The sequence below is a fragment of the Neofelis nebulosa genome, chromosome 2 (assembly GCF_028018385.1).
Source record: "Neofelis nebulosa isolate mNeoNeb1 chromosome 2, mNeoNeb1.pri, whole genome shotgun sequence".
Classification (NCBI taxonomy): Eukaryota; Metazoa; Chordata; class Mammalia; order Carnivora; family Felidae; genus Neofelis; species Neofelis nebulosa.
Window position 1 is genome coordinate 61,780,542 of NC_080783.1, and position 21,976 is coordinate 61,802,517.

The 21,976-nt window shown below is 42.8% G+C and overlaps 2 protein-coding genes across 4 annotated transcripts in view; both read right to left on the reverse strand.

The window, feature by feature from the left end:
* LOC131502924 (plasma membrane ascorbate-dependent reductase CYBRD1) overlaps window positions 1-2,666 on the reverse strand; it is a 35,282-nt gene extending 32,616 nt beyond the window's left edge. Inside the window, exon 1 of the mRNA XM_058714155.1 lies at window positions 2,367-2,666. Coding sequence (XP_058570138.1) covers window positions 2,367-2,559 — 193 coding nt within the window. The 5' untranslated portion in view covers window positions 2,560-2,666. The remainder of the gene's footprint in view (window positions 1-2,366) is intronic.
* Window positions 2,667-16,014: 13,348 nt separating this feature from the next.
* The window catches only part of DCAF17 (DDB1 and CUL4 associated factor 17), a 45,686-nt gene continuing 39,724 nt past the window's right edge, over window positions 16,015-21,976 (reverse strand). For 2 of the 3 annotated variants that reach the window (XM_058714188.1, XM_058714217.1), the window contains exon 15: window positions 16,015-16,340. In XM_058714188.1, coding sequence (XP_058570171.1) covers window positions 16,227-16,340 — 114 coding nt within the window. In that variant the 3' untranslated portion in view covers window positions 16,015-16,226. The remainder of the gene's footprint in view (window positions 16,341-21,976) is intronic. The other variant, XR_009257268.1, reaches the window with a different exon arrangement.

Sequence of the window (21,976 nt, forward strand, 5' to 3'; positions counted from 1 at the left end):
CCTTTACTTCACTTTTCGAAAAGTGCCTACAAAGAAATGGCACTTGCGCCACTGGCTGGAGGTTCCTCCAGCCAAACAGCGGAGGAAGGAAACTGTCAGGACACAATACCACACACACACACACACAATACCACACACAACCACAATAAAAACTGCCATGGATTGAAGGAGGAGGGGGGTGGACAAGCGAAATGGGTGAAGGTGGTCAAAAAACTTGACTTCCAGTTATAAGTCCAGGGTATATAAGGTACAGCATAGTGAATACATTAATACTATTATATTGTATATTTGAGCCATTGCTAAGAAAGTAGATCTTAAAGGTTGCTCAGGGGGTACATCTTAAAAGTTCTCATCACAAGAAAAAAAACGCGTAGCTACGTGAGCTGTTGGAAGTTAACGAGACTTACTGGGGTGACCACTTCGATTTATAAATCACATGTGTGGGGGATAAACTTAGGAATCCCCCGGGCTTACACCAATGGGTTAACAAGGCATAATGACATACAAAGTCATAAAATGCTCACACCTGAGTTTGGGTAAACCAGATTGGCACTCCAAGAATAGGTGAATGCAAAGACACCCCAAGAATAGGGAGGCACAAAGGTGCCAGGAGTAGGGAGGTGCAAAGACACCCCAAAAGAGAGAGGGGGCGCAGAGTCCCCAAAATAGAGAGGGAGAGGCAAAGGCCTGAGACAGAAACGGTGCAAAGGTGCCTGATACATAGGTATAGGAAATAAACAAGATTAGATGTTCAGGGTGAAAGCACCCCCAATTTAGTACTATAGCAGAAAAGTTGCTTTCACAGGAGAATAGGGCCAGGTTAGGTAAATTGGTGAACTGGACTATGGACTGCTGTGCTGCAGGCAAAGCAGCAGGAAGCAGAGATGGTTAACAACAAGAAAGGTGCCTTATTCACCCTGAGGCTATTCCCCCTATCTGTCTCATCCCCTAGTCTAGTTAAGATAAACAGGCACTGTGCCTCCTGTCTGCTGTTAACAACCATCTACCCATCTGCCCGGTGCCCGGATTTTATTTTATATTGACCCAAACCCCAAACCCCAAAAACTGTATTTCTTCAAAACCCCCCTTTTCTCTCACATCCCCAAGTTAAAGTTCCTAGTTTCTTTGTCTCTTTGTGCACGCCCATCACGTTTGCAAGCCTTCTGATCTGAATAAATACGGGGCAAGGACCCTTATTCCGGGCTCTTGTCTTTTTCCTGGACATTAGCCATCTCTTGCTTTCATCCTGTGTCTGCTCTTCTGCTGGCCAAAAGAGAACTCTAGACTTAAGAGTCTACGACACACCTATATAATCTTACACATGACCACGTTATACACGTGAAACATGTTGTATGTCAGTTTTAGCTCAAAACAAAAACAAAAACGAAATATGTCATCCACTGAACCCTCCCTCTGGGCTAGCCTCATCCCAGAGCGTGAGTACACGCCCGGAGCTGCACTCTCGTGGGGCCAAACGTGGACACAGCAAACCCCAGGGATGTCTCAAGCACAAGCATCTCCGGGAGCCAGGCAGCCGCAAGCCCCACCTGCCAGCTCCCGCCCCACTTCAAGGCCAGCGCCCAACAGGAAGCCCCGCGGGAGAACTTTCGCTGGTCGGGAGCCACAAAAACAAGTCTGGGAAGGCAGGGCAGCCTAACCCCCTTTTGAGTCCTGGCAGCTTCCTGGGCTGGACTGAAATGAACGCTCTAGGAGACGCGAGACTAGAGCTGATGCTTCGCTCACCCCGACCACCTTCACGCAGGCCTGAGGATGGGGCAACAGGAGACCAATTCTCGCCCTACCCTTTCCGCCTTCCTCTCCTAATCTGCAGCCGGGAAGAAAGTTCAGAGGAAGGCCTCGCCTAAAGAGCGTTTCGGCACCCCTGATTGCGCAGGCTCCGTCCACGGGGGGCAAATTTCGGGGCCAGGGACGCTCCGCACTCCGCCCTCCCTCCTCCGCTCCGCTTTCTGGCGTCACGCGGCTGCCTCACGTGCGCCCCGCGCCCCTCGCAGCAAAGAGTTAACCAAGTGGGGCCCGCGCGCCGGGCCACCCGCTCCGCCGCAGCCGTGCCCAGCCGCCCCCCGCGAAGCATCTCGTGGCGGTGCCCGCGCCTCGCGCGCCGCCGCCGCGCCGCCCCTCCCCGCTCGCCCACGTCGGCCCGGGGCAGGCTCCGCGCGCCCGCGGCTCCCGGCTCCGTCCCGCCGCCACGCCCGGCCGTCTCCGCGCCCCGGCCCCCGGCCCCCCGCGCTCGCCGAGCTCCCCCTCGCACCCCCTCGCTCGCCCACGTCAGCCGCACTCGGCTGGGATCGGTCGGGGAGCCCGGCCGGCGCGTCCCTCCCCGCTGCCTCCCAGGAGGTGCCCAGTACCGATGCCCTGGATGAAGACGAAGCCAGTGACCACGAGCACCGGGTGCCAGTTAAACTCGAGCGCGGTCCCATCCCAGCCGAGTCCCTCCCGGTAGTGGAGGACCCAGATGAGGGTGAAGAGCACGGACAGGAAGCCGACGAGCAGCGCCGACACCAGCAGCCCCAGAAAGCCCCTGTAGCCGTCCATGGCCATCAGAGCCCCATACTCCGCGCCTCGGCAGCGACAGAAATTCTGCCAGGCGGCGGCGGCGGCCTCCGGGCACTCCTGGGAGCCGTCTCCGCCCGGGAGGAGGGGCTTCCTCGCGGGCCTGCGGGAGTGTGGGGCCTCCAGAGGGTGGGCAGCTCGCGCTCAGAAACCCGCCCCACCCCCGAGATCTCGGGCCGCCCCCTGGCCCAGCATCCGGTAACCGATCCAGTTCGTTGTTGAGAGCGAGACAGCGCGGAGGTTTCCATGCCCGCCGCTTGCTTTTGACTCTGCCCTCGTCTCTTATTTGTGGGGAGACGAAGGCAGTGGTGCTCGCTCTAGGTTATGAGAAGAGATGGGACTGTGTGTCGATGTGGATTAAGGAAGCCTCCAGAGCCCCAGCCCTGAGGATTGGCCGTCTTCGATGCCAGGAATGCGCCAAGGAGGCCCTACCTAGCAAAGCAAACTACTCGCGGTTTGAGCTTTCGACAGGGAAGACAGACATCGTCTGGACCCTGGACTTGCCTATATAGTGTGAGAAATAGTGGATCTTAAATGCGCTCACCTGCACAAACCTATTTGTAACAAAGCCCCGCTTTGATGAAGTGAAGCTTCTTCTTCACTCTTTTGCCCTCTTTCCAGCATCATTGTCACCCTTCTCCATTAGACAAGGGACGTGGTGTTGTCATCTGCTGCTGTTAAAGAAAACGTGGCTCTGGCTGTTAGGGCTTCTAGAATGCATTCGGGAACGTTCACTTCTAGCCGTCGCCTGTAGTTCATCTCCAAGGACTGGTTTACCGTATTGTGTCGTTGTACCATTTTGAAAGCCCTGAGAATGTGCAGGTGCTGTATGGAAGTCCTTTACAACAGAAAAGACCAGTTTTCAGCCCAGGAAGTTGGAGTGTCAAGCCCTGGTCGTAGGGCAGGATCAAGGGTTAAGAGTAGGAGGCTGCAGACTTCACCTAGGTCATCATTTTTCCCTTGGTGGAGAAAGAGAGGGAGAATAAGCAAATGGAAAAGAAGGACGCCTCCCCGCAGGGCAAGGTTTTCGAATGGTCTGGCCCAACCTAACCCTCCATTCATCCTTTCACACCCTTACCCCCCTGATGTCCATGGTTGTAAACTTCTCACCCAGATGACCACTCTATCCACATGCTCGCTTCTAAATTTTCCTGACTCCCATCTCCACCAAGAACCTTCCCTGAATCTGCTCCTCCCTCTGTTTTATGCCTCCACCCACTCACCTCCCCATCCAATGCCTGGCTGCATCATTTATCAAGATGTGATATAAACATCTGTTCCTGTGGCTGTCTCCGCTCCCCAAACTGCCCTCTTGAGAGTATTGTCTAATTTATCATTATATTCTTCCTTGGCATGTAATACTCAGTAAAGTTTGTTGGGGAGATGAATCAAACTGAGTGTGCCAGGGTCCTGGCAAGAAACAGGTGGTACACTCCAACTGGGCAATTTAGCAATGAACAGGACTATTTACAAAGTTGTGGGCTGGGTGTGGGAAACCACAAGGATTTTGCAGTGCCCAGGCCTGAAGGAAAGAGGGTTACTGGAATCCAGAGACAGAGCTATATAAAGAGGGCAGTATGACTGAGGTTATGGCCTTGAGTTGAGGGACACAGCCAGCCTGCAGCAACCCCACAAGGAGAATGAGAGGCAAGATGAATATTCCAGCTGTACTTTCTTCCTCTCCAGTCTCCTGTCCAGAGTCCCAAATGGCTGACCCTAACCAGAAGCCAGAGGATAACTGATCTAGTCCGTAAGGGTTAGCTTCTCAGGACATACAACAGAGGGGGAAAAGGTGCAAGTAAACCTGTAGGAATAAACAAACTATCACCAAATCTTCCAGTTTTATTTTTTCAGATTTTTTTGGTTCCTGGGTGCTGCAAACGTTTCCTGTTTAACTTTATACTGCTTCTCTTCCTTTGTGATCTTTAACTAGCAGTTCCTTAACAATGTCCTTGTGTCCCTATTCTTCTTCCTTAAAGTGTCTACTCCTTGTTCCCAGTTAACTTCACCCCTTTAACTCGGCATCTGCACTTCACTCATGAGTTAATTTTTCTCCACAGAAGCAGAAAATAAGAATCTCTGGGATTCCAGGGGTGCCTGGGTTGCTCAGCTGGTTAAGTGTCTGACCCTTGATCTCAGCTCAGGTCTTGATCTCAGGGTCGTGAGTTCAAGCATTGGGCTCCACTTTGGGTTCTATGCGGGGCATGGAACCTATAGAGAAGGAGAAGGAAAAGAAGAAGAATCATCTGGGGGATTCCAGATTCCATTTAACAAAACTTCTCAGGAGAATGAAAACATGGCCAAATGGTATGGATCGTATTCAATCATCTTGAAGTTAGAAGCTAAACTGAGAGACTTTCAAACTTCTCAAAAGTTCAGAAAGAACAGAAAACCAATGAATCATGGAAGCAGTGATTAGTAAAAGTGTATTTATTGCACACACACCAAAAAGACAGTTTGTAAACTAGGAGCATTCAACCCAAAACATGGAATGAGGTTCAGGAGTATAGGTGTATTGTTATAAAGCAGCTTATATATGGGGCGCCTGGGTGGCTTGGTCAGTTGAGCGTCCGACTTCGGCTCAGGTCATGATCTCACGGTCCGTGAGTTCGAGCCCCGCGTCGGGCTCTGTACTGACGGCTCAGAGCCTGGAGCCTGTTTCAGATTCTGTGTCTCCCTCTCTCTCTGCTCCTCCCCTATTCATGCTCTGTCTCTCTCTGTCTCAAAAATAAATAAACGTTAAAAAAATTAAAAAAAAATAAAGCAGCTTATATAGTTAGATAACAGTGATTGTTTACTTTTCACAGTGATTGGTTGTATTTCTTCAAATTTATTTATTCTGAGAGAGAGGGAGGGAGGGGCAGAGGGAGAGAATCCCAAACAGGCTCCACGCTCAGCTCAGAGACCCATTTGGGGCTTGATCTCAGGGCCGCGTGATCACAACCTGAGCCAACATCAAGAGTTGGACACTTAACAGACTAAGCCACACAGGCACTCCACAGTGATTGGTTTTAATATTAGAATTTTCTTAAAAGATAGGGAATTGATTAGTAGTTATATCGATCTTAGGAAACGGTTCAAGTTTTGCTTATGATTTCCAGAGGCATAAGCAAGAAATGACTTCGGCAAGTCAGTCTTGCAAAATGAGCTAAATTAAGCTTTGCCTGTATAATTAAACGGGTTTTGTTTGCTCGGGGAATTTTCGAGCTTGGTCTTTGTCTCTTAACATCCTTTAAAGACCTAACTTTGATAAAACTTGTCACTTGAAAGAAGAACATTTTTAATAAATATTGTTGTGGCTTAGTATTAACTTTTTAAAACAAGAGTTGTTCAATACTAGAAGTTCCCCTTGTGAGATGGTAAACAATTGGTCACCAAAGTCTGACTGGATAACTTGTCAGCAATGCTCTCAAGGGGATTTCTGATGTGTGTAGGGGGAGAAGGGAGGGTGGGCAATGAACACGATAGCCTTCCTAAAAACCTGTGATGCTGCAAACACGTACATATTGACAGATTTTGTTTTGTTTTGTTTTGTTTTGTTTGTCCCTGACAAACATAGAATTCAGAGTAAGGAGATAGGATGTGAAGGGGTGAGGAAAGGAAATCCAAACCCCATCCGTCATGAGATTAGGAACCAGGTGTTCTATATGCCATTTATCTACTGAATTTCCATGAGGTAACGTTGCATTTCTCTTGGTGCATACAGAAGTCCATTATACTGATGTCAAGTATAATAAGTTGTGCATAGTGGTTTGCCTTGTTGGATAAGTGGACTGTTTTTTTTAATTCAAATATTGACTGTGTGTTGGGGACTCTGCCCCTCCATTCTCCATCCTTCCTTGGCTTGCCTTCTGCCCTGGCAGGCTCCTTGCCCATTGGCTTCCAATTGTCTGTGGCCAGTACACTGAGGGAGATTAGAGGGCAGGAAGAAAGAGAGGTCAACCTACTTATCCATCTGTGCCCCTTTGCTAGGCCATGGTTTTTGCAGTGGTCGCATTCCTTTGCCACAACGATGTTTGAGTGGCCCCTCTTCCATAGCTATAGCTCTCCCAGAGTTCAGTAACACCATGCCTCCTAGCGTATATAGGGCCTGTATGTGGTGCTGAGCACCCCCTTGCTTGTCCCTTGTTTTCACCATTCTTTGTTGGGTTTTCTTAAGTCCGTTTGCACCTCTCTAACTACTCCCTTTATTACACTATCTTCAGTTAAACCTTTGTGCAAACCCACTGTTCCCTGCAGGACCCTGACAGAGACAAGTAGAAAAATTACCTCACCTAATACTACTCTTCCCCTAGCCCCACCTAACTGCCTGTGCCTTTTTAGGACATATTATGAAAAGAGGAATATATGAAACAAGAAAAAAACCACAAGTAGGAGAAATGAGCTCACACATCTTCCTGTTCTCCCTTCTACTGGACAGGAGATTTGGGGATCAGAAAGCTGTCCCAGTGACTCACAGCTGACACCATGACGCATGATGTAAACCAAGCTCAAGCAGTGGTCACAGTGTCCTAGCAAAATAAAGCAGAGTTTAGGACTTTGAAAAGAACAAAAACCCATGTTAATGGGTGGAATATACTTCCTTATGTGAGGCTAGACTGTGCCGTCTTTGGGGAAAAAATAAATGTGTGCTTTGCTGAGGTGTTTCTCCTTTGAGGGAACTGGTGAGGAGATTATCTCCAGCTCTGGCTGTGGGGAGACTAGCTGTGCAATCAGCCTCTACTGCCTCCCTAACTCAAGAGACTCTCTGAGTCTACCTGCCCCAAGAGGGCAGGGCTGGAGTAAGAATAGACTTCATTTCAGGAACCCCAGTTTGGGAAGAGGTAGAAAGTAACTCTCTTCCTGAGGGAGCAGAATGGTACACCAGCCTGGGAGGCAAACACAAGAAGAGGAAGGTGTCTGGGGAGAACAGAAGAAGAGAGAAAATCACCTAAACAGGTGCCCAAGCCAAAGGCTTAACTCAGTAGGGCCTCTTCCCCGTGGGACATAGAGGGGAGGGGGTTAGATCAAGGCATTAGTTTTGTTCACCCATGCCACACTGCTCTGTAAGATCTAACTGACCCTTCATTTACTTTTTAAAATTGCTTCCATCATCATCATGAGAGTTTGGTGAGGCAGGAAGCACTTGCGAAAAGGATTGATAACTCTTCCTAATCATTTAATCATCTGGCGAAATAAAATTACCATGGCCCTACTCTGGGCCTATCTCCTCAGCCCACACATTAGCAGGTGGAGTTTTGTCCAGGCAGAAGAGATACAGGATTCAATTCTTTGATTCCCCGATTCTTATCTACCACCTTTATAGGTTAGCAGGAACTAACCAGCTGAAGAAGAAAAGAATGGGGTTTGATCATACCTAGGTTCAATTTATTTTTTATGTTTTTTAAAGTTTGTTTATTTTGAGAGAAACAGAGACAGTACAAGCAGGGGAGGGGAAGAGAGAGAGGGAGAGAGAGAAAATCCCAAGCCAGGGTCCACCCTGCCAGCTATTGAGCCCGATGCAGGGCTTGAACTCACAAACCATGAGATTAACCAAGAGTTGGACGCTTAACTGACTGAGCCACCCAGGTGCCCCAGTTCAATTTACTTTAGAGCCCTCCCCACCCCACACACTTATAAACCCTAGATTAAACTATAAACTCCTTGGAGGTGATGATTTGGTCTACCTTATTTGCTGCTGCTCTAATTTTAGGGTGTGTATTCTAAAAATGTGTTGAGATGTGTTGTGTGAGTACGAGACACAGACATGAAAAGGACTGTCATGAAGGAAGAAGTTACTTTTTTATATTCATGGTCCCCTACGGACAGGAGGCACAGCAAGTATGCCCTTCAAGGCCACGCAGGGCCACACAGGGAAGCACCCACACAAGAGGAGTCTTCATTGTGGTTTTCCAGGGAACAAATGGACAAGGCAAGATCGGCAAGTGGAACACACTTATGATTGGATAGTTTGAAGAATTTCCATGGGCTCTGGTTTATAGGGGTGGCCCCCAGTTGGTCTGGTACCTGGCCCTGTAGTCATTAGGGTAGGGGATAGTGCCCAGACAGTACTGGGAATTGGATAAAAAGAGCTGGATAGGGGAAAGGACTCTGAAGTAGATGATCTGCATATCAGAGGCATGCTGGCAGGCAAATCGTTATCTCTAGGAATTAGTTAACCCTGAGAGGGGCAGTCCCCGGGTCCACAAGGCCCCAAATGCCAGAGCAGCAAGAATATGGAAAAGGGGGTGCCTGGGTGCCTCAGTTGGTTGAGCATCCTGACTCTTGATTTCGGCTCAGGTTGTGATCCCAGGGTCATGAGATTGAGCCCCTTTCTTGCCTGTTCTTTCTAGCACCCACATTTTGTACAAGAAGGTCCAATACGCAAATATTTGGCTGAATAAACTATCTGCAAACAACTTAAACTGACCTCACTGGATCTCGGGAAGAGACTAGAATTCCTGTTAGAAGTTCTTTTGAAAGAGAAACGCAAATGGCGTAAGTCCAAATTTTATTTTTGCTCCAAAATAATTTAGTTTGGCGTCTGTCATTGATATGTTGCCTCCAAGACTAGATCCTTGAGATTCCAGTCAACAGGAAGCAGTTTGAAATGAGGAAGTATTCATTGCTCTGGGGCCTCAATCTGCTACTGGCTTGCTATGTAATCAGACAGTTTACAGGGGCCCAAAACCAGGCTGCAGTGACAGGACGGCTTGGAACTAGATCCAGGTTCTTGATCTGGTCCGTGGGTAGACTCTGGATGGGGGGGCGTGGCGGGGGTGGGGCACTGCATCTTTATTTCCTTAAGTTATAACTGAAATTTAACAATTTCTTTAATTATGAATGCAGACAACAAACGCCACTGGTATTTATAGTGGCTAATACTCTTTCACCAATAAAAACCACTGATATTTTTATGCCTTAAGAGTTGTTACAGGAGGGCGCCTGGGTGCTCAGTCGGTTGAGCACCGACTCTTGATGTCGGCCCAGGTCATGATCCCGGGTTATAGGATTGAGCCCCATGTTGGGCTCTGTGCTGAGCGTGGGGCCTGTTTGAGATTCTCTCCCTCTGCCTTTCTCCCCTGTTTATGCTCTCTCTTTCTCTAAAAAAAGAAAGAAAGAAAGAAAGAAAGAAAGAAAGAAAGAAAGAAAGAAAGAAAGAAAGAAAGAGAAAGAAAGAGAAAAAGAAAAAAAAGAAAAAGACTTGTTAAGGATATCTCAATATATCATTTATGGTCAGCATTTTTCAGCAGTTATTAGCAGATCTTATTAATGCATCAATAACAAAGCACGTATGCTATTATATTAGAATTTTCTTTTAAATTCTCATAACTCTGTTTTAACATAATTGGTTTTATTTGTAAACATATTTTTAAAATTTTATATATTTTAAAACAATATTCATGGGAGAGGTCCATAGGTTTTATTTAGCCTGCCGAAGGAGTCCCTGGCACACAAAAGTTTGAGAATGCCTGAGTAAAATGACCTCTAAGGCTTATTTTTCCTTTTAAATCTGTACTTTCAACACTTGTACCCAGAAATCAAGGGGGGGGGGTGGGGAGCTATGAACTAAATCCAGCTCACATCTTACAAAGTGCAGTCACCATCCTGCTGTGATAGGAATGTAAAAAACAACACTTGAAGAACTTGATACATCTCTTGGAAAACCAACCTAGAAAAACCTTGTATCCTCTTTATCCAGAGCTATTGTTAAATGCTGAATTGTCCTGAGTGTCATACTTCCTCAAGGATAAAAGCCTGTCTGTCCCTTGATTGTTTAATCTTTATTTACTGACGATCTGGTAGGTGTATTCTATAAGCATAGCCAGGCCAGGCAAGAGTGTCAAACAGAACGTTTTTGTCATGGGTGTCTTGTTGCCCCCTCCTCCTCCCCTCTCTTGGCTGTTCTTCCCAGAACCCACATTTTGTACGAGAACGTCCAACACTCAGACCTTCCTACCACCATCATGGTCCCCGGATGGAGATTCAACCTTCCTTCACCGTCTATCAATATGGAATAATTGTAGGTCTCTTTCACGGTAAGTATTAATGGTTGATGATCATACTGACATCATGAGAATTACTAACGCTTATTGACAATTTAGTATGCTCCAGGCACAGTTCTATGAGCTTTCCGTGTATTAAATAATTTGATTCTTACAACAACCTCATTTTACAGATGGGGAAACTGAGCTGTGCAGCAGTCAATTTGTCCAAGTTCCCATAGTAAGGAGGTAGTGGGAGGTAGCGGTATTGGGATCCAAACTCAAGTATTTTGGCTCCAGACCTGCACTCGTCGATACTGTGCTAAACTGCCATGATTTATTTAACAAATTCCCTATTTGTTGAATTGGCATTTATATTGTTTACAGTTTTTCACTACTAGAAAATTGCCTTCATAAATGTCTTTATATATAGATAATTTTACATTTCTGGTTGTTTCTTTAGGGTAAATTCCTAAAAGTGAATCTATCACATTATTTTTTTTAACCAAATTGCTTAATTATCCTACAAAAGATTGTAGCGATTTCACCAGAACTGTATGATCATGTTCCTTCACATCATTGCCAATGAAGAATATTATTGTTCTATATTTAAAAAATTGTTTTAAATTTATTTTGGAGAGAGAGAGAGTGAGAGCGAGAGAGCAGTCTTTTGAGGTTGTCTTCCCTTATTAGACCCTACATGGGTCCATTCTACCCCCTGAGAAATCCACTCATTTCTCTCCATCTTTTCTGGTGCTGCTTAATTCCAGCAACCCTGTTATGAAACCTAGATGAGCAAACAACCACCCAACAGGTTTTCTTGGCTTCTACTCTTGCCACACCTCCCCCAGGCCACACATTTCCCACACTACATCAAAAGATAATCCAAAAATACAAACCTGACTCTTGGTTTCATCTCCAGTTGGGATCTCATGGGTTCATGGGACTAAGCCATGTGTTTCCCTCTGCCCCTCCTCTCCAATTTGTGCAACAGATCATTGTGCAGTCTTATAAAACAATGATGAAGCTCTATATGTATGGATCTGGAGCACTATGCAAAATCTATTACTAAGGACTTCCAAGTACGGTGTTATGGCTAATCAGATGCACCAAGGCACCCATCCACCAAGCAACAAGTGGACCTTAATTACAACCCACTTCTTTGAGGCATCGTTCATCTCTCGAGAGGTACAGGAGGTTTCTGCACACCTTTCTCCTTCAAAAGCAAAAACAAAAACGCAGTTGTCATGAGGGAAATGATGACACTAGTGATACTTCTGTCAGGATATGGAGGCTTGGACCAACACAAGGTTGGGAAGGATGAACTGAGCCAAAGCCCTGAAGTGGCCCCAGGATGGTGGCAGCTTTGGCTATAGGCAGAAATAGAAACAAATCCTCTCTGGAGGAGAGCTTTCCCAGTTGGGGGCTATGGGAATCTCATGGATTAAGACCAAGTACACAATCAATATCATCAAGATCATGATGGAGCAAGGCAAGCGACCATTCGTGAGACTCTGCATCAATAATAAAATACAGAAAAGGGATGAGTAAAATGTTTAAGAAATAAAGAAACACAAAAATCAGTTTTCGGTAGATCTAGATAAGCAAGTCAAAACTATAATGCTTTTGGGAAAGAATGTAGGAGAGTATCTTCCTGGTCCAGGACAGTAAAGAATCTATAAAAGAAGATTAAGGCCACCTGGGTGGCTCTGTTGGTTAAGCATCTGACTCTTGATTTTAGATCAGGTCATCTGATCACAGGGTGATCACAATCCCAAGCTGAACACGGAGCCTGGTTAAGATTCTCTTTCTCTCAGGGCACCTGGGTGGCTTAGTTGGTTAAGTGTCTGACTTTGGTTCAAGTCATGATCTCGTGGTTCGTGGGTTTGAGCCCTGTATCAGGATCTGTGCTGACAGCTCAGAGCCTGGAGCCAGCTTCAGATTCTGTGTCTCCCTAGCTCTCTGCCCCTCCCCCACTCGTGCTCTGTCTCTCTCTCTCTCTCTCTCTCTCTCTCTCTCTCTCAAATAAACAAACATTTAAAAAAATTTTTTTAAAGATTCTCTCTCTCTTCCTCTGCCCCTCTTTCCTGTTCTCTCACTCTCTCTCTAAATAAATAAAGTTTAAAAAAGATGAAAACTATCTCAACCATAAAAGACTGGTGCATTTAACCACATTAAAATGAAGAACTTCTGTTCCTCAAAAGACTCCATTATTATTAGGAATTATTGGAGTAAAAAAAGAAAAAAGATAGGAAAAGATATCTAGAATACACATAATTAGCAAACCCTAGTGAGCATTACTATTACAAACTGATGGGACAAACAGCCAAATAGAAAAATGGGTAAAAGACTTTAATAGATACTGTACAAAAGTTGATATTCAAATGACCAATAAACAAAGAGGAGCTCTACCTTTAGTCATTAGGGAAGCACAAATTAAAACCACAATGGGACACATGCCTATCAGATTGGCAGAAAATGAAAGGTCTGACCATATTAAGTGTCGGACACTGCTGGTGGGATTATAAACTGGTATGATCCTTCTGCAAAATTGTGTGGCATCCAATAAAGTTGAACATATACATACCCTCTGATCCAAGGATTTTAATCCAAGATATATACCATCGAGAAATACCTACACATGTGCATCTGGAAGTATGTACAAGAACACTCATGGTGGTATTGTTAATAATTGGCCCCAAACCGGAGACAACCCAAATGCCCACCAGCAACAGAATGGAGAAGTAAATTTTTATACGACTGAATGCTATACAGTAGTGGAGATACATAAAACAACATAAATGAAACTTACATACCTAATGTTGAGGAAAAAAGCAAGACGCAAAACAATATATACAATGTAGTTCTATAAAGAGGCACAAATAAACCCTGTAGAGATGCATGCAGAGGTAGTACATTTATGAAGAAAAACAGGAAAATTATTATAAATCAGGATAATGGTGACATCTTGGAAAAGAGGTAAAACTGTAAACAGAAAGACATACATATGTGGCTCCTCAGATGCTGATAATATTCTATTTCTTGACCTGCACGATGGGTTGTGTGGTTGTTTTGTGGCAATTTTTTGAATTATGCTTTTTCCGGGACGCATGCTATATTTCACAGTTTAATTTTTTTTGTAAAGAGGAAACAAGAGAAACCACCACTAAGATAAACAGGCCACAGGAGAGTACCAGAAATGAACAGGCAAATTTTGAGCAAAAGTAAAACTTTTCAAGTGCTTACGCAAAATTAAGCAAAATTGACCAAATGTTGGACCGCAAAGCAACTCTCGGCAAATTTCAAAGGACTGAAATGATATTGAGTATATTCTCTGGCCACAGTCAAGTCAAGCTAGAAATGAATACAAGATTAAAAGTAGAAAATTCACTTGTTGTATATTAAGAAATATACTCTTACAGAGTTCCATCGTGCAAACATGAAATCATTAAGGATGTCAGAAAATATTTTAGATTAATATTGAAATAAAACTTGTCACAACTTGTAAGATATAGTAAAAGCCATGCTGAAAAGGAAATTTTTAGCATATAAAGTGCATATATTAGAAAAGAAGGAAAACTAAAAAACCAATTATCTAAGTCTCTATCCACAAAATTAGAAAAGTAGAGAAAAATACATTGATGGAGAAAACACAGCCAAAAGACTGTGTTTTTAATGTTTATTTTTGAGAGAGAGAGAGAGAGAGAGGAGAAAGCAGGGTAGGGTCAAAGAGAGAGGGAGACACAGAATCCGAAGCAGGCTTCAGGCTCTGAGTTGTCAGCACAGAGCCCAACATGGAGCTCAAACTCATCAAAGGCGAGATCATGATCTGAGCTGAAGTCAGACACTTAACCTACTGAGCCACCCAGGCGCCCCCCAAAAGACAGCTTTTTGAACAAGGCTAATGAGCATAATAAACATCCTATGAGACTGATCATGGGAAAAAGAGAATCCCTGGGTCAGCTGTGAATCAAGCTTTCAGGTGCTTTGCACCTGCTCACCAGCATTACAAACTCTTTAGCTATTAAAAGATGTCAAAAGGATATTATAAACAACTTCATGATTACAGCTTTGAAAAACGTGATGAAAGGGACAGATTTTTAGCCAGACCGTATTGTTCAAGATTGACACAAGAAGAAAGAAAAACCAGATTAATTCACTAACTCTTAAATAAATTGAATCTCTTAATTTAAAAGATTCTCAATGAGGGGCACCTGAGTGGCTCAGTTGGTTCAGCATCTGACTCTTGATTTTGGTTCAGGTCATAATCCCAGAGTTGTGAGATCGAGCCCCGCGTTGGGCTCTGCACTGAGTGTGGCGCCTACTTAAGATTCTCTCTCTTTCCCTCTGCTCCTCTCCCCAGCTCGTGCACTCTTGCTCTCTCTTTAAAATTAGTAATGATAATAATAATAATTATAATTATAATAAAACCATTCTCAATGAAAGGAAGGGTTTGCTTCTATTATTAGTATTTTCTCTTGGTCACAGGCCGTTTATTTCCTGCTTCTTTACATGTCTAATAATCCTTTATTATATGACACAACTTATGTGTAAAAGAAGAAGTCTCCAGCTGATAGCTCCCATTAGTGAGTCCCCTTTTCCTCAGTTAGGCAGACAGATTTCAATCCACTTAGTGACTTAGTTGGGTCAGGGCCTAATTGAGAGTTTGTAATGTCTCTATTTCTGCAGGCCTGAAACTACTGTAGTCCTTCAGAAGAGGTTTGAGTGTAGCTCGTTAGCCTCCAACCCCATTATTATGGGCTAAATTGTATCCCCCAAATTCATATGTTGAAGTCTTAACCCTAAATACCTCAGAGTGGGACTGTATTTGGAGACAGAATCCTTAAAGAGGTAATTAAGTTAACATGCGTTCAGTAGGGTAGGCTCTAATCCAGTATGACTGGTGTCCTTGTAAGAAGAGATCAGGACACACACACATGGAGGGAAGACTATCATTCTCAAGCCATGGAAAGAGGCCTCAGAAGAAACCAACCCTGCTGACACCTTGATCTTGGACTGCTAGCCTCCAGAATCATAAGTAAATAAACTTCTTTTGTTTAGGCTCCCCAGCCTGTGGTACTTTGCTGCTGTTAGCAGCCCTAGCAAACTAACACACCCATGTACACATGCCTCAGGGACCGTCTAGTTATGAGTTTGTGAAAGGCTCCTTTCCCCTAGTAGGATTTCCCCTCCAGGCACCACAGAACAATAGATTACAGTCTGACTTTCTGGCCCAGCCTCCAGCCTCATACATCACCCTAAAACTCAAAAAATATCTCATGGGGGAAAACCTGCCTTGCATTCAGGCTCTTCCAGTTTCTAATAGGTCACACCAGCCCTGTGTAATGGTCAAAAATTATGCTGGCTTTTTTTCCCTCTAGGAGATTCTCTCTGCTAAGTCAAGTCCATCAGGAAAAACAAAACAAAACAAAACAAACAAACAAACAAACAAAACCAATCATTGGCTTACTTAAGAAGAGTTCTTACTGTTCTGGAATTGTAGTTTGTCTATTCCTCCTTGCTCCACAACTCTCTGATATCTTCACAAATATAATTTTAAAATTCATCCATTTCATTTTCTGGTTGTTGCAGCAAAAGCATTAGACTACTGCTAATTAACATATTTTACTTAGAAGTTAAGGTCTTGGTGGCTCAGTCGGTTAAGCATCAGACTCTTGAATTCAGCTCAGGTCATGATCTCACAGTTCTGGCAGATCTCACAGCAGGCTCTGATGCAGGGCCTGCTTGGGATTCTATCTCTTTCTCTCTCTGCCCCTCCCTCTCTCTTTCAAAAATAAGTAAACACTAAAAAAAAAAAAAAAAAAAAAAGAAGAAGAAGAAGTTAAGGTCTTCATTAAAGTGATAACAAACAATGTAACAAAATATAAAAGGAAACATCATAACCAAGTTGAGTGTATTTCAGGAATATATGATGGTTTTAACATATAAAAATCAATGTAATTCACAACATTATCAGAAGAAATAAACAAAATCATGATTATCTTTAATAGATGTAAACTGATAAAATTGCACATGTAGTCATTAAAAAAAAACACCTCTTAGTAAGCAAGGGACAGAAGAAAAATTCTTTACTTGCTAAAGGGTATCTATGGAAAAAAAACTTACAGGAAACATAGTACCTAATGGTGAAATGTTAATATTGTTTACTCTGAAATCAGAAATATACTGGTGGACCTGGTCAATATAATAAGGCAAGAAAAATAGATAACAGTATTATAGATAGAGAAAATAATAGAATTCTTTGCATTCTTAGAAAATAAAATCTACACAATAGTATTAGAATTATTAGGTGATTTGAATAAGCTTACAGGATATAGATTAGTATGCAGAAACCAATGGAATTTCTTTGGTTGAGCATCAAACCATTAAAAAATGAAATTTATTATTTATTTTTAAAAAATGAAATTTAAACACAATACCATTTACAATAGCATCAAAACTTAAAATAGTTAGCAATAAAAAAGATGACACTTCTATACAGAAAACCTAAAAACACTTTTAGAAAAATTGAAAATGACATAAATAAATGGAAGGATGTTATTACATCAATGTATTGGAAGACTCAAAATAGTAAGGATGTCATTTCTCCCTAAGTTTATCTATAGTCAATTTGATCCCGATCAAAATTGTAGTGAGTTAATTTCTGTGGGATTGACAAGAAGATTCTAGACTCCAAGGTACAGAATATGTCAAGGGTAAAGAATAGCCATAACATTCCTGAGAAAGAACAATTTATGAGGACATACTCTACTGCATATTAAGATATATTATAAATCTACAGTAATCAATGTAGTGTGATACTGGTGACAATAATGACAAATAGGTCAATGGAACAGAATAGAGTCCATATAGACACATGGTGACAAAGGTGTCACTACAAAGCTGGGATTTATGGTGCTGGATAGAGTAGATTTTTTTACAAAAAGGGAGTAAAGAGAATTAACCATAAACAAAAACCAATTCCAGGTGGAGTATACCTCTGAATGTAAAAGGTAAGGATCAGAAAGACAGAGCCCAGAAACAGACCCAAAAAGAGGGTGAGGGAGAGATCACTTTTCACTTTCAAACATTTTGAATTTTGTGCCCGCAATGGGGCCGTGAGGTATGTGTTACAGCACATCTAAGGGACACGGACATGGCAGTTCATAGTAACTAGTTCTTTGAAGAGATCTAGACCTCATTCTTAAAATACAGATCCAAATCTGGCAAAGACACTGTCAAAAACCATTTCAAATTAAGCTTCATCTACGACAAAAGCTATGAGCCCAAGAAGCTCCACTGAGCTTTGATTCTCAAGTTTCTAAGTTTCTTGTCCTCAGTTATACCCTGACACAGCCCAATCTCACATGGGTCATTTCCACCTGCTTCCAACACCTTGGTTCCCTATAGCATTAAGGTTATCTCCCTGTTCCTCATGGTCCTTTATGAGTCTGGACTGTTCTGCTAACAACAACAACAACAACAACAACAACAACAACAACAACAAAACACCTCTTTGGAAATTCCCCTCCCACCTGATGAATCTGTTGATTCATCAATACATTTCTCAAAACCTCAAAAATAAGTACTGTCCTAGGTATTAAAAATATACTGATTGTAGTACTATATCCCAAATGACATAGTTTATTAGAATGACGGTAGTGACTATGCACTTCTGAACTCACCTAAATATAGGATTTCTGATTCATTGGAATTTTAGATTAATACCAGCAATTAACTAAAAGTAGTCTTATTTCTTTAATCTGTATGTAATGACAGTATTCACTGACATGAACATTTTATTATTAGCTGCACTTCCTTGTGTAACCCACTTGTCGTGCAGCAGGTATCACTAGTTATTAAAACGCATCTTGTTTTATTCTGATGTCATAAAGGCAACATTAACAATGCTGTTCTTTGCAGATAGAGAACCTAATGAGTTTAGTGATCAAACTCAAGAGATAGCTACAGAGGTTGCTGCATCTAAATGTTTTAGTAGTTTTTAGCAAGCCTGTCCGTGCAATGACTCGAAAGTACTCTTAGACACTTCTGTGTAATCTATTAAGTGTAAAAAGTCTAAGATTCTGAGACAGAAAAAGTAATTGCTCAGAAAATTATACAAGCTTGTAACACAGTCACTATTTTGCTGTCAATATTTATAAAATAACAGGTATTAATTTCACTTGATCATGGAATGCATACGTATTTACTCATTGTAGGAGCATGCAAAAACCACACCCATCTGAATTTAGGGGAAACATTAAGAATTAGGGAAGAGGAGCACCTGCGTGGCTAAGTCCATTAAGTGTTGGACTTCAGCTCAGGTCATGATCTTGCGGTTTGTGAGTTCGAGCCCCACATTGAGCTCTCTTCTGTCAACACAGAGCCCGCTTCAGATCCTCTGTCCCCCTCTCTCTGCCCCTCCCCCCCTCAAAAATAAATAAACATTAAAAAATATTTTAAAAATTACAGAAGAGATCATTCCTGTCAGTGGGCCTGGACTGGTAGGTTGGCAGTATCTTTGTGTTTCCCTCGCACTCCTTTTAGGAGCAGATGAAATCTTATTCTTCCAGCTCTTAGTGAGTTCAGTGGCTGGTGCTTATTTCTCTCACCAACACTTACTGGGAATGGACTCCCAGCAATATCCCCCATAGCCCTCATTCTCACCCTTCCCAGGAGAATCCCAAGCCTCACATTTGTGAATAACCTTAGAATCAAACTACAACTTATTTTCCTGTGTTAATACGAAGAAGGACTAAAAGAGTAACTAGTGTTAACATTAAATTTCATTCAAGATTATAAATTTTTTTTAAACATTTATTCATTTTTGAGAGTGAGAGAGACAGAGCGTGAGCAGGGGAGGGGCAGAGAGAGAGGGAGACACAGAATCCGAAGCAGGCTCCAGGCTCCGAGCTGTCAGAACAGAGCCCGACGTGGGGCTTGAACTCACGGACCGCGAGATCGTGACCTGAGCTGGAGTCGGCCGCTTAACAGACTGAGCCACCCAGGTGCCCCTCATTCAAGATTATAGATTAAAATCATCAACTTAAATGTAAAAGCTAATTAAGAAACTCTTAGAAGAAAACATAAGTGTACATTTTTATGATCTTAGACTAGGCGACTGTTTCTTAGATATGACATCAAGAGCACAAACAACAAAAGAAAGAATAGATTAAAAATTTGACTTCATCAAAATTGAAAACTTTTGTGCTTCAAAGCACTTTTGTGCTTCAGGAAAGAGGAAAGACAACCCACACAATGAGAGAAAATATTTGCAAATCACATTACCTGATAAGAGACTTGTATCTAGAATATATACAGAAATATATAAATATATAAATAACTTTTACAACTCAATAATAAAAAGACAATCTCATTAAAAATGGGTAAAGGATTGGAGTAAATGTCTCTTCAAAGATAGTATACAAATGGCCAATAAGCACATAAGAAGATGTGTATCATTAGTCATCAGGGAAATAAAATTCAAAACTGTAATGAAATACCACCTCATGCCCACTAGGATTGTTATAATAAAAAATAGAAAATAACAGGCGTTGGCAAGTATGCGGAGGAACTGGACCTCTTGTATATTGCTACTGGGAATATAAAATGGTACCACTGCTGTGGAAAACAGTTTGTCGGTTCCTCAAAAAGTTAAACCTAGAGTTACCATGTGACCCACTAATTCCACTCCTAGGCATTTCTCAGGAGGACTGAAAATATCTATCTATACAAAAATGTGCACACAAATGTTTATAGCAGCATCATTGACAATAGCTAAAAACTGGAATCAACCTGATGTCCATCAACAGGTGCATAAACAAATGTGTTTAGTTTTGTAAGAGAATATTACTTGGCCACAAAAAGAAATGAAGTATTGATACATGCTACAACATGGGTTAAAGTTTGAAAACAGCATGCTGAAGGAAACCAGACACAAAAGGCCACATTTTGCATGATTCCGCTTATGTGAAATGTGCAGAATAGGCAAATCCACAGAAACAGATTAGTGGTTGCCAGGAGGTGGGGGGAAGGGAAATGGGAACGACTGTTAATGTATACAGGGTTTCTCTTTGGGGTGACAAAAATGTTCTAGAAATTAGAGAGGGGTGATGGCTGCACAATTTTGTGAACATTCTAAAAATCGTTGAATTGTACACTTTGAAAAGGTGAACTTTACAGTGTGTGAATAAAAATAAAATGTTTCCAGATCATATGCCACCTTAAAACATAGAAGGGTACATTCATTTAACTATCTTGGATGTAAGGCTAAGGTCTATTTCTTTAGATTGGAGTTTGCTGATTAGGGCTCTCTGCCATCTTTCTGGCCTAAGCCGTGCCCACCCGACAGAAAGCAGACCAGAACCCAGACACGTGGGAATAAATATAATTCTTCCCAATTCTCCCTTTAAGCAGACATCCTGCACAAATTCAGATTCTCTTGGCCTCACCCCCTCTCTTGTTTCAGTCACTGCTACTAAGACTGCTCTGCGCGGACCCTGCAAACTTCATGCCAACACAGCCTGCCAGTGCGAGGACCTCATTCATGTCCTGTTGCTGAGTTTCCCTTGCTTCCTGCCCATTGGTGTCAAGGTGAATTCTGCCCTTGTGCAATCTGGAAATTCGGGGGAGTTATGTTGGAATCCTTGGAGAGTGGCAGATAAGAGCTGGGGATAAATTCTTCCCCCTTCCTCCCTAACCTATCCCTCACACACTGCCCTGAGGTGCAGTTTCTGTGGCTTCTTGGAGGCTGGTCCGTGAGATTAAGCATTTAGTTGCTCTTAGTGGTCCAATCAATAATGATTGGTAATGTTTCCTTTCACTCTCAAAAGTGTCTGTATATGCACAATAAATCACTCTAACTCTAGCCAAAGTGGCAGAGGCACCCAAGACCTTCTGGCAGAAACTGAAATGGAAACCATCAGATCAGGAGTCCGGTAAGGGAAACCAAGACAGACTCTGGAAAAAGAGACGTTTGGGACATTCTTATTTTTTTTAAGTTTAATTATTTATTTTGCGAGAGAGAGAGAGAGAAAGATAGAGGCAGAGAGAGAGAGGGAGAGAGAGAATCCCAAGCAAGCTCTGCACTGTCAGCACAGAGCCCTGCATGGGGCTCGATCTCACAAACCATGAGTTCATGACCTGCGCTGAAAGCAAGAGTCAGACAGTCAACTGACTGTGCCACCCAGGCATGCTGAGATATTTGGGACTTTATATTAGATGTGGTAGTGGTCTCAAGGACCTCTTTAAGTTCATGATAGTGTCAGTCAGCATATCTTCAAGCAGATCTTGTGTCATTACTGTGTAAAATTGAGGTTTTAGATGTGGGAGAGGTTGGAGCTGGAAATGCTTTAACTCTCACTGACTTTGCTCTCTACAGAGAGAAAGACAGATTACAGACAGGAAAATTAAGTGTTAGAATGGCTTTTAAATTGTAATTC